Source organism: Gekko japonicus, unplaced genomic scaffold (genome assembly GCF_001447785.1).
Source record: "Gekko japonicus isolate JY-2015 unplaced genomic scaffold, Gekko_japonicus_V1.1 scaffold2895, whole genome shotgun sequence".
NCBI lineage: Eukaryota > Metazoa > Chordata > Lepidosauria > Squamata > Gekkonidae > Gekko > Gekko japonicus.
Genome location: NW_015161492.1, coordinates 124,615 through 136,122, shown reverse-complemented (window position 1 = coordinate 136,122; position 11,508 = coordinate 124,615). Strand labels below are relative to the sequence as shown.

At 42.3% G+C, this 11,508-nt stretch overlaps 1 protein-coding gene across 1 annotated transcript in view; it reads right to left on the bottom strand.

The window, feature by feature from the left end:
• The window catches only part of ARFGEF3 (ARFGEF family member 3), a 129,786-nt gene that overhangs the window by 8,322 nt on the left and 109,956 nt on the right, over positions 1-11,508 (bottom strand). The window contains exons 26-33 of the mRNA XM_015429180.1: positions 10,961-11,064; positions 9,198-9,342; positions 8,465-8,593; positions 7,066-7,242; positions 4,188-4,302; positions 2,335-2,437; positions 1,204-1,335; positions 584-618 (exon numbers count right to left, since the gene is read on the bottom strand). Coding sequence (XP_015284666.1) covers positions 584-618; positions 1,204-1,335; positions 2,335-2,437; positions 4,188-4,302; positions 7,066-7,242; positions 8,465-8,593; positions 9,198-9,342; positions 10,961-11,064 — 940 coding nt within the window. The remainder of the gene's footprint in view (positions 1-583; positions 619-1,203; positions 1,336-2,334; positions 2,438-4,187; positions 4,303-7,065; positions 7,243-8,464; positions 8,594-9,197; positions 9,343-10,960; positions 11,065-11,508) is intronic.

Genomic DNA, 11,508 nt, shown 5'->3' with positions numbered 1-11,508 from the left:
CATGGTGCTTGGTGGAGAGGGCCCTTGGGCCATTTCTCCAAACTCACAGTCACGGGCAGCCACTATTTCCCCTATTGTGGGCTTGGGTTGCCAGCTCCAAGTTGGGAAATACCTGGAGATTTTGGGGATGCAGCCTGAGGAGGGCAGGTTTTGGGAAGGGAAGGGAACTTCAATGGCTTACAATGCCATAGAGTTCATCTTCCAAAGCATCCATTTCCTCTGGATGAACATCCCTGTTGCCTGGATATCAAGTGTAATCCCAGGAGATCTCCAGCCACCACCCAGAGGTTGGCAACACTAGCTATGTACGCAGCAAAGGCCCACAAGCATGTTTCCTCAGTGGGGCACATAGAATCTCACTAGGGTCAGAACAGGAGGAGGGAAAAGGGAGAAGATTTAAGCCACCTCTGCCCAGGTGCAGTGGTCCTCATCTGGACTGCTGTATGAACCTGGGATCAATGTATCCTGTAGTTAGAGCAGTGCAGCAATATGTAAATGAACAGGAACTGTATTCATTCAGAATATGGAGCAGGCAGTAACGGATTAGATGGACAAATGCTGTCAGTCAGTACAAGGCCGTTACTTGTACATCTTTGACCCAGTATCGCAAGCATACTTCTAAAAAATAGTAAAGGGCATACAGTGTAACAAATAGTGCCTCCACCAAACCTAAGTATGGTTGCTTACAGAACCACTGACTGCAAGGACAGGGTTTAAAGCCTCTGAACCTTCTTAATCAAGAAAATCAGGGCCCAGAATTCAACTCAAGGTAGGGCATTAAGTGCAATCTTCCATCCCTGAATATATAACTTGTTACCATTACCAAGTTATCTAAGTAGAAGAACATACTCGAGATATTGAAAGGGGTGGTTGGAAGGTAAACTGATCTCACTGGAAAACCCACAGCACACAACATAGCCTGAGGTAAGCACTTGGAAGTCCCACTTACTTCACTTGGAGTGTCAAAACAGCACCCACGCTCGAAATGCTTAAATTTAAAGTGCATTCTATAGAATCATAGAGTCGGAAGGGGCCATGCAGCATAGAGTCGGAAGGGGCCATGCAGGCCACCTAGTCCAACTCCCTGCTCAGTGCAGGATCAGCCTAGAGCATCCCTGACAACGGTTCGTCCACGTGTTTCGATCCCTATTTGTTTCTATTTGTTCACTATGTGGATGCTGCTTTAGGGAAGGTGCCTTTTACCTGTTGGGCCATGGCCCGGATTCTCCAATACTCTGCTTCAGCACTAGGAGAGAGAGAAGGGGCTGCCACTTTCACTTCACAGGCGTCACCGCTGAAGTTTTCAGAACCGCTGTGGAAGTAGCCCAACAAATTCTACAAGAAACACAACGTTGGGTATTCACTGTGTATCCTGTTTGCCAAACAGTCTATCCTACATTCATGAAATAAAGAGTAAGGCTGTGCTATTAAGCCAAAATCAGACAGTCTCTCTCTCACACACACGTTTAACACACTTTCCAAACCCTGCAACAAATACCCTTTGAGGTGGAGCTGATGCATGATTTCCTGGCAGTTAATGCCAGATGGTGAGATTTTGCCCACATCATGCATTCTGCACAACGGGCTTTATACTACAAAAGGGAACAGACTTCTTTACATGCAGGGCTCTTTTTGTAGAAAAAGCCCAGCAGGAACTCATTAGCATAATAGGCCACACCCAACAGCAGGAACTCATTAGCATATTGGGCCACACCCCTGACAGCACAGCTCATTAGCACATTAGGCCGCACCCCCATGTTACCAGAAGTGTGCTCATCCAGCCACACCCACCTTTTGCTTGTTCTGTTTACCTTGTTTGTTGTCAAAACCCAGGGCCTTTTTTTGTAGCAGGAACTCCTTTGCATGTTAGGCCACACACCCCTAATGTAGCCAATCCTAATGAGTTTCTGCTGTTGGGTGTGGCCTATTATGCTAATGAGTTCCTGCTGGGCGTGGCCAACTTGGGAGCCAGCCGGAACTCCGTTCCTGTGTGTTCCTGCCCAAAAATAGCCCTGTCGTGACTCTGGACTGATTTACTGAGGCTGAGAGAAGATAACTAGGACGTCATGCAAGCAGTGGGCTCCAGACCAGGCTTACAGTGATGTGCTCCTCATGTAAGTCTATACTAACTACCAGGATTTCTATTATGGCAGTGACAACTTTTCAAGAGGCTACCATTGCAGAAAATCTAGTGTCTGCTTATATGCCATCCATGTGGATGCAATGGTGCATGTGGGTATTACAGGCATACATAAACTGAGCAGCCTATCTAAGCAAATAATAGTAGGGGGACAGCAACACACGCTGCAGCATCCAGTAGATTGCAGGTTATACCTTCACCGGTTCAAGAGTAGCTGAAAATGCATCCTGTAATGCACAGCACGACAGCCTCCACATCTCTTCTGTAAAAACTGGACCTGCTGTCACTAGTACATACCTGCAAACAAGAAGAAAGCCAATGAAGCAATATGGTGCTGAAAATTCAGGGACTCAGAGCATTAAAAACTCGGTTCAGTGGTAATTATTTAACTCCCCACTTCCATTTTGTTCAGATGCTAGCTTTAAAGAGTGGTTCAGTGATTGGTTTAAGGACTTTAAACCAATTTTAACCCAGGTTAGATACATTTCATGAAGAATAATATCCCACAGTGTGCTTCCCATTTTGGCAAGAAACAGAGCTCAGTTTGAAAAGGGGAGGGGGAAAGTAGATTGTGTTAAGCAGTTATAGTCTGATGATTTTATTAGTCACTTGGTAACTTTGTGCAAGGGTGTCGAAGTCCAAATTTTTCCCTTCTGGCCACTAAAAGAGAACGCTTTCCCTCCCAGGATAGAATAATTGCATACTGCTTGCTAGTTTTTTCTTTTTCGTTTAAAATTTTGTTTACAATGTTCTGGTTCATAAGCTAGTTAGTGAACTAAATGCAATATGAACAAAATGTCACAGCCCTTCTTTCCCTCCAGGTTTCAGATTCTATTAACAATGTTTCACCTATACTAAGAACATAAGAAGAGCCCTGCTGGATCAGACCGATGGTCCACCTAGTCCAGCATCCAGTCTCACACAGTGACCAACCATTTCTTCTGGAGGGCCAACAACAGGGCATAGAAGCTGAGGCCTTCCCCTGATGTTGCCTCCTGGCTCTGAGATTCAGAGGATTAGTACCTCTGAATGTGGAGGTCCCCCTCAGTCACCATGGCTAGTAGCCATTGATAGGCATATCCTCCATGAGTATCTAATCCCCTTTTAAAGCTGTTTATTCCTGTGGCCATCACTACTTCCTCTGGCAGTGAATTCCACATTTTTAATCACTTTCTGTGTAAAGTAGTATGTCCTTTTGTCTGTCCTGAACTGCATATACAAAAAAACCCCTAGCTTCCGCACCATGAAACCTGCATACCTAAAAACAGAACAATCTATGTTAGGCACCAAGTTTCCCCTTAGATAGTAGCCAGAGATGAAAAGTCAAGTTTAACCCTAGCCACCCAAGGGAGGTCTTGGCTTGGGTAAAATAATAAAGTGATTATTTTATTAATTGGCTAAATACCATCTTACTCCACTTTTCAAATTGAGCTCCATTTTCTCCTTTTTTATACCATCCCTTTTTAAATATCATCTCTCCCAAACCCCAGCTTCGAAGAAGAAGAAGAAGAAGAGGAGGAGGAGATTGGATTTATAGCCCACCCTTCACTTGGAGTCTCAGAGTGGCTTACAAACTCCTTTCCCTTCCCCTCCCCACAACAGACACCCTGTGAGGTTGGTGGGGCTGAGAGAACTCTGACACAAACTGCTCTTTTTCAAGGACAGCTGTGCCAGAGCTTGTGACTGACCCAAGGTCACATCAGCAGGTGCAAGTGGAGGAGTGGGGAATCAAACCCGGTTCTCCCAGATTAGAGTCCGCACACTTAACCACTACACCAAACTGGCTATACCTTTAGGGCTATACCTTTAGGGCTATACCTAAGTAAAAATAATATACCCTGCTTAGATATAGTAGAACGGCAGCAAGGAGGAATGTCTGTATGTTGCTGTGTTCAACAGCACATATCAGTCCAGCCATGTGTTGTGATAATGGAAACTCAGGTGTTCTCTTCATGGACAGCCAATATTAGACTGTCTAATAAAAAAGTTTTCCCTTACTTTGTTCTTTTAATGCGTTAATGAATATGGAAAGGAAAATCTACATTACCTGATACATGAACACCCAACTCTTGAGATAGATTCTGTGGGTTCTGCCACACAAGCTACCAGTAACTTGAAGAGGTCTTTCAGCATTGCATTGATCATATTCTCATAACCAATATCTACAGAAAAAATAAAAGTGTTAGTTTTGGTATCAAACCTGGCATAGTAGATTTACATAGTAGAAGAATATATAGTTTTAAGGTTTTATAAAAATTATATACACACACAAAATAACATTCCCTGCCTCAAGCCTTGCACAGCTGAAATGCACAAAACCTTAAATATTTTAGAAAGCCCAGCAGCCCTGTTTTGCTAGGTGGTCTTTTTATTTTTTAATATTTTTATTAAAGTTTCATATAACAACAATCATTTCAACCATAGCAACAAAATCAATGTAAATCAGGAAGAATACATAACAACTCTTGTGAGAAAAATCACTAGGCTTAGCAGCTCAAAATTCAAAAGGTTATATTCAATAACAGTAGTATAGCAATCCCATTTGTATCTGTATAGACCTCGTTCTCGTGCTGGCTATGAGTAGCTCTACTAAACACAATTCATATCTTCAAAGACGGACAATTTTTCCTTTGTTCTATGTATGTGTGAACTTCTTACAGCAATCACCCTTGGTTTGGAGTTTGTCATTATTAATTTGCTGTATCCTTGAATGACTGAACATGCTAGGTGGGTCATGAAGCTGATAGACAGTAGATTGAAGAGAGATTAATAATTATTTGAGTGAAGAATAATTTATTTGAGGAACTCACTACCACATGATTAGTGATGGCCATTCATATATATGGCTGGAGAAGTGGATTAAACAAATTCATGGAGGATATGTCCATCAAAGGCTATTAGCTATGATGACTAATTAGAACCTCCATCTTCATCTTTGAATACCAGTGGCTAAAGGGGGAGGCAACAATAGACAGAAAATTTGGCTTGTAAGCCTTCCAGTGGCCTCTGGTTGTCCACTGTGTGGAATGGGATGCTGGACTAAATGGATCACTGGCCTTAGCGAACAGAACTGTTTTCATATGCATATACATGAGAGAGAAAGAACATGAATGTATATGTTGTGAAAGAAGGGGAGGTGGTTTGAAACAACTTTTTAATCCCTTGCAACAATTGTAATTTTCTTTTTACTGAACCTGCTTGTTTTGGGGACAGAATATTTTGGATACTGAATTGCCTGGGATCTTGTATTGAGGCAACTGATAGCGTCAATTTATGTCCTGGCCCATTCCAGCTCTTCAGTTCTGTGACAGCTGCCATAGGAAGTTCAGGTAGAACTTTGTGTTTTTGCATTGGTTTCCCCTGAAAAGTTGTCTTTTGTTGAGTGGTTTGAGCTGACCAGCTGTGCGTCAGTGAATGTATGCCATGATGTGCAGGGGCTATACGCTATATGCTCATACCTGGCTTGGCGCTGGAAACTTGCATTTGAAGAATACAGCTGGGCCTGGCACTCCTGCCTTACAATTCCCTGAATCAGCTTCCAATGTTATATACATTTAAATTTACATTTTTGAAACCTTAATACAAACCAATGAGACAGTAGACTTTTCTCACTATCTCCAAGTATGGAAAAAACCCAACAATAAACAGTCTGATGCTGTGAAATTCAAAAACAATGAACTCACACTGTGAATTTCCTCTGCTCACAATACTGATTATACTGATTATACTGCATGCAAATTATTGTTATTAGCCCATTTATAATCAAAAATACCACATATTCAACTTTATATGCTGCTTTTGCATAAGTGTCATCAGACTATGCAGCCAAGGCTAGTAGCCACAGTTCACACATGGTCAAAAAGTTCATTATTTTAATCCCTTCCTTAGTCTCAACAAAACTGTCCTGACTGCTGAAACTTACCTGAGTTTTTTGTACATGTAATTGTAAACCCTACTAGAGCTACTGACACTTCTTTCTCCACCTTGACAGAATCCATGTTGGTAAACAGGGAGAACGTGTAAGCACCCATTATTCCGACAACCCATTATGATGCACAACAATACAACAAATATCAGGTAACTATCACCGCCTCACCCCTGATTCTCTACTCACAATTACCTTGCACTGAAAATACAGTTGGGAATTTAATCTGTTCCCACTCTGCCTTAATAAGCCATGTTAGAAGGTACAGATTATGGTGTAGAAAAGCACATCTCAAACTGGGATGCAAGTCCTTTTCATGACACATCCATGGAGCAGGTACTCTTCACCTCGGGAAGGGATAAAATTGTCTTCTTCTTTGTTGAAGAATGGGAGCTGCCAGATCACCTCAGAGTACTAGCCAGAAAGTGAACGGATTGGTTGCTCAGCACCAATAGCTCAGCCCTATGAACTCTGATTGTCTGGCTGCCAAAAAGAAGGCACAGTTCTAAGGCAGTCATAACAGTTACTTCTAAGATAAAACTGAAAAGATTCTCACTGTATTTCCCAACAAATAAGAAAGGGGTTTTTGCGTTCTGTAATGCAAAGTCCCTTCCAATGCAATCTAGGAGTGAGACTGATTAGAACATGGGTAGGTGCTTTCTGAGTTGTGGCTTTCTAAAATCAACTTTTTTCTAAACCTAGCCTTGTAGACCATGCCAGACAATAAAAGCATTTTTAAAATTAAACTTGCTTTTGAAGTATAGCTGATAAGGGTTTCACTTATTATTTTGAGAGCATAAAAGAATATGAAAGTTCTACAGAGCATACATGGTTTTACTAAGCATGAGGGGAGAATTTGGGGGAGGGGATGTCCACAAAAAGATTTTAATCAAAATGGAAGCCTTTTGATTGCTACAGTTTGAAGACCACTGCCATACAGAGCAAATAGCCGTGTTTGTTTAGAGCAAAAAGTTATGTTGTTGAGAATATCGTTTCTTACCTGAATGTATAAAACTTTGGATGTGTTCCACCACTAGTTCGCATGAAAGGCCAATAGCATGCTTGAAATTAGCAGATGCCGCATCCCAGTAAGAATGATCACCATGACTACGATGGAGCCACAGGGACATTGTAGGGAGCAGAAGATGTACCACTGCATAAATACCAAATCCAGGACCTGGAGGATAAATAACACAAACTGGATGAAATATGTCTTGACTTGAAACACACTCAAAAAAGAAACGGGAGGGGGAAATCTACAACAGCAATATCTGCAGCCAGAAACAAAATCTGACATGCTATTTGTATAAGCCAGTTGTGATGTACTGACTTCCAAACGCAGGATGCTTAGTGCATCAAATTCAGAGAGCAAGAAGATTAAAGGGTTAATGCCTCACTATGAAGCACATGTTGATTGACAGGCTACTGATTGGTCATTACCAGCTGAGGAGAGCTTTAAGGGCATGTCAGAAGCCAGACAAATGGAGTTGCTGCGTCTGTCAGAGGGAAATGTACAAGTTCACTTGTGTAGCGAAGGGACACAACTTCATGTCCTTACTGTGTGCCATCAAATCTGAGGAAAAGTTCCGAACAAGAACTTTAGTTTAAGTGTCAGGCAAGCTGAAGACCATGTAATTCACTGGGTCAAGAACTGAAGGTCAGGTTTGGCAGAAGAGATTGGTCAGTAGTTTAAGCTGCCAGTTTAGCCAAACAGAAAAGGGAATATAGCTTCTAGGAAAAGGAGAATATTTTCTTCTAAGCTATTAAATGGGTTCAATTCTGAAGGGACCCCTGGATTGGGTGAAAAAGGAAATGGCCTTAGACTCTAGAGTCGAAGGGAAAACTGTAATCCCACAGTGAGGGAGAATATGTACAGGAAGAAAGTACTAATCTCCAGGAAACTAAGATAGTTATATGAATCTTTATTAAGACACATTGTTACGGTTATGAAATCTCCAAGACAAACAAACCTCTCACTGTTAAGAACTCAGTCTCTAAGAAACTAATCTTCAACAATACTTTGTAGCCTGTTCAAAATATCATATTTTGTAAATACGACAAAAATTACCTCAATTTTCCCATCCCCTGCCTATTCCTAATCCAACTGTGCCTATTTAATAAAGTCATCATTCCTGTTTGAACTTTACTTTGTGTCAAGTGCCATTTATAAAGGAAATAACAAGTGGGCTCCTGCTTATCTCTGGCCTGAGCAAAAGCCAAATATCTTCTCTACCACAGGATGGGACACTCAGAACGTCATAAACTGTTTATTACCACATGCTACCAAGGGTCTGCCTAGACAGAGTGGGGAACAGCTATCTAGTGTTTTGGCAGGAAAATCTGCCTCACAGAAAAACCAGCAGCAGGGGTCCATCATACCAATAAACATAGTTAATTACCTGGTATTTTGGTAACATCCCTCAATAACTCAAAGAGCAAATCCAAAGTGGGAGGTTGATGCTGACGGGGGCAGTTGGATATGGCAGTTGTCAACTCTTCTAGCAGAATGATCCAAACATTAATAAGGCCTAGGAAAAAGAAAGGTATGTATAATGAACTCTGCACAAGTGATACTGTAAAAGCTATTTATAACAGGAAACTCTAAGAGGTTTTGCTAGGTAATGGATTCCTAGTAATTTCACTATGTTGTTTTGTTTTTATTAGTGTGGTGGTGATAATTTCAGTGTCTTCCTGACTCCCAATAACACCTGATGTAGAGTACAATCCTAAGCAGTGTTGCAGATTTCTTGGAAAGCTGTAACTCTGCTTGGGATCACTCTGTTAGATATCAGTCAGATGCAGGGTGTGCAGGAAAACAAAGTTACTTGAACGTATGCTGTCTGAACTAGTCTTCTTTGGTCTCTCTTGAACCCTTAACCCAATCTCCAGTGACAAAATAATTCACTTTTCTCATTACTCACACCAAACAACACACATTTATCAAATTCCTACACCTGCTCCTCATGCCCTTTGATTTTTTTCCCCAATTAAGATCAGTTACAATAAACATATTAGTTAAAAGAGCACTTTTTGTTGGGTTTTTGACCAGTTAATAGCCAAATGCACATACCTAACTACGTAACTACTATTTAGATGAATTCTTCTTTAGAGCCACACAGTAATTTTTCTTACCTGTATCATCATCAAAATCAGATAATACACACTCAATGCCCTCCTCACTGCTAGCAGATCTCTCCTGTATTCTCTGAGGTAAGTTAGCAAGTCTCCCAGTGAGAAAAATAGGCTTCATGGGCATTTTGTAGATTTTGGCAAGCAACTAAAAAGAGACATACAAATAATAAGATGACTGGGGCATTCTCCAGCATGGCCTCACATTACTTTGCAAAAATTCAAGGCATCATGTGGAAAAGCCGCATAGTCAAGAAACTATTCTCCTAAAATCTTTTGGTATCCTATCTTCTAAGGTTACATGTGCACTGAGAATTTGCCTCAGCTCTTTGTTCAGGCTTTAGTGCAATTGTCACAAGAAAAGGAAAGCACAATGGCCTAGATCCAGTGGAAGAGTTTGTGGAAGGGCTGGCAGAGTACATATTTCCCCAGCTTCCCCTTCCCCAAGGAATTAACAGTTTGCTCCAAAACATGTCTCTGAGTATCAGGAGAACTTTAGGAGCAAAATACTCCAAGAATTAAGTGAAACTGTCTCTTCTTTTTGTGGCTTGCATCAGCCAAAGAGGGGAAACTGCAAGGTGAATGCTGAATTTGCACTGTTAACACTCAAAGGTTAAGCTTAAACTTTTCCACTTGTTAGAATAAAGCTAGGCAGATGAACTCATTATTAGGGTCTAGCAACTTCAAACCAGGGCCTGCAGAGGAAACTGCATATTCCTTGTGGGAAAATGAAGTGCCTGTAGAGCTCATTTTGGCACACATTGCAGGTAAGAAGTTTGGCACACACTGCAGGTAAGATTTTCCCTGCTGTCTCTCCTGTCATGGCAGAGACAGTTGCATCAGCCATTAGTGCCTGCACTGCTGTGGTACATCTCTAGTTAGGCTGAGAATGTTTGACTGGCTCAAGGTCACCCAGCAGGCTTCCATGGCAGAAGGAGAGTTAATACCTGGATCTCCCAGATACTAGTCTGACTCTCTAACCACTTACACTGTCACTGACTCTCAGGGTGGAAAAGAGAAAAAAATCAAAAGAAGACAGGTGGAGTGACCAGGGTAACTGAGACAATTGAACTGGTAAAGCATTATGGAATTTTGGGGGAGAGCGGGGATTACATCTGCAGTGGACCTGCAAGGCCGGCGGGAGTGCAAGGAAGCCCCGCGAAGGCCCTCCCTGCCCCCAGGCAGGCAGGGGTGGGGAGAGGCAGGGAGGAAGCAACTTACCCTCCCTCTTCTCCTGCCTCCTCTTGGCTGAATGAGGGCCGGAAGCGGGGCGGCCGGAAGCAGGGGGCGGGGCTTCATCATGTGCCCCGTCCCCCATACCTAACCCGGGGGAACTGCGATCCCCCCCAAAATGACTTCTGGTTCTAAGGAAGAATGTAATTCTGGGACTTTTTTCGAGTGGTGGGGTGGATTCAAATGTTCAGACACATGAATGAAAAAAAGATCATCCATATGGTGTAAGAATGAAACCCTGTGTGAGGGAGTTTTCATATGAGAAGACTGGAACTCTTTTAGTCTGGAATATATAATCTAGAAATAGCATCCATGTACTGGTTATCCTGAAAAGCAGGCCATTCATGTACAGTGGCTCACTAAGCAGATTCCTCCAGGCTATGACCAATCTACGCAGTAGATATGTTCAGATGAAAGGTTCATTGAATACAGCAGACCCTAACCCTCCATGGATGCAGTTTCAAGCAGTTACCATGTGGTGGCCATTCTGTGTGAAGTGGCTTTAAACTGCATAATTACATTGTTTAGCACACCTGAGAACAACGCCTGAGATAATCAAGAGCAGGAAGGCACAAATCTGTAGATGTGGATCCTGATCCTGGCACACAGTCGCCAATCTCTTTGCAGTCTGCTTCCCCTAGGAGGGCAGGAGTGGGGGAGACAGGAAGATTAAGGGAGAAAAAGAATAAAGGGGTATCAGACTGAAAATGATGTATTATTCACATTTCAGTACAGTTATTATGTTTCAGTACAATTATTATGAATTCCTGAAGGATTTACTCATCCAAAAATTCAAATATGGTTTATAGAGGTGCATTGGGGAAAGGCAGGACAGTAATGCTAGAAATGTGAAGAAGGTATCATTCCCTCACATCCCTCTCTATTAGTGTGGCTCTTTCTGATCCCTGGAGGGATCAGCCCCAGGGCTGTGGGACCCAAAAGGAAGAACAGCTGCATGTGTTGAAGGGTTGGAGTGAGAAGAAAGGAGGAGCTGAAAACTTCCTGTTCTGCACACACAACTCTGCTGAGGGGAGAGGACAATTTTGTCCCCTTGTTCCTCCTTGCTCCTGTTCACCAAGCC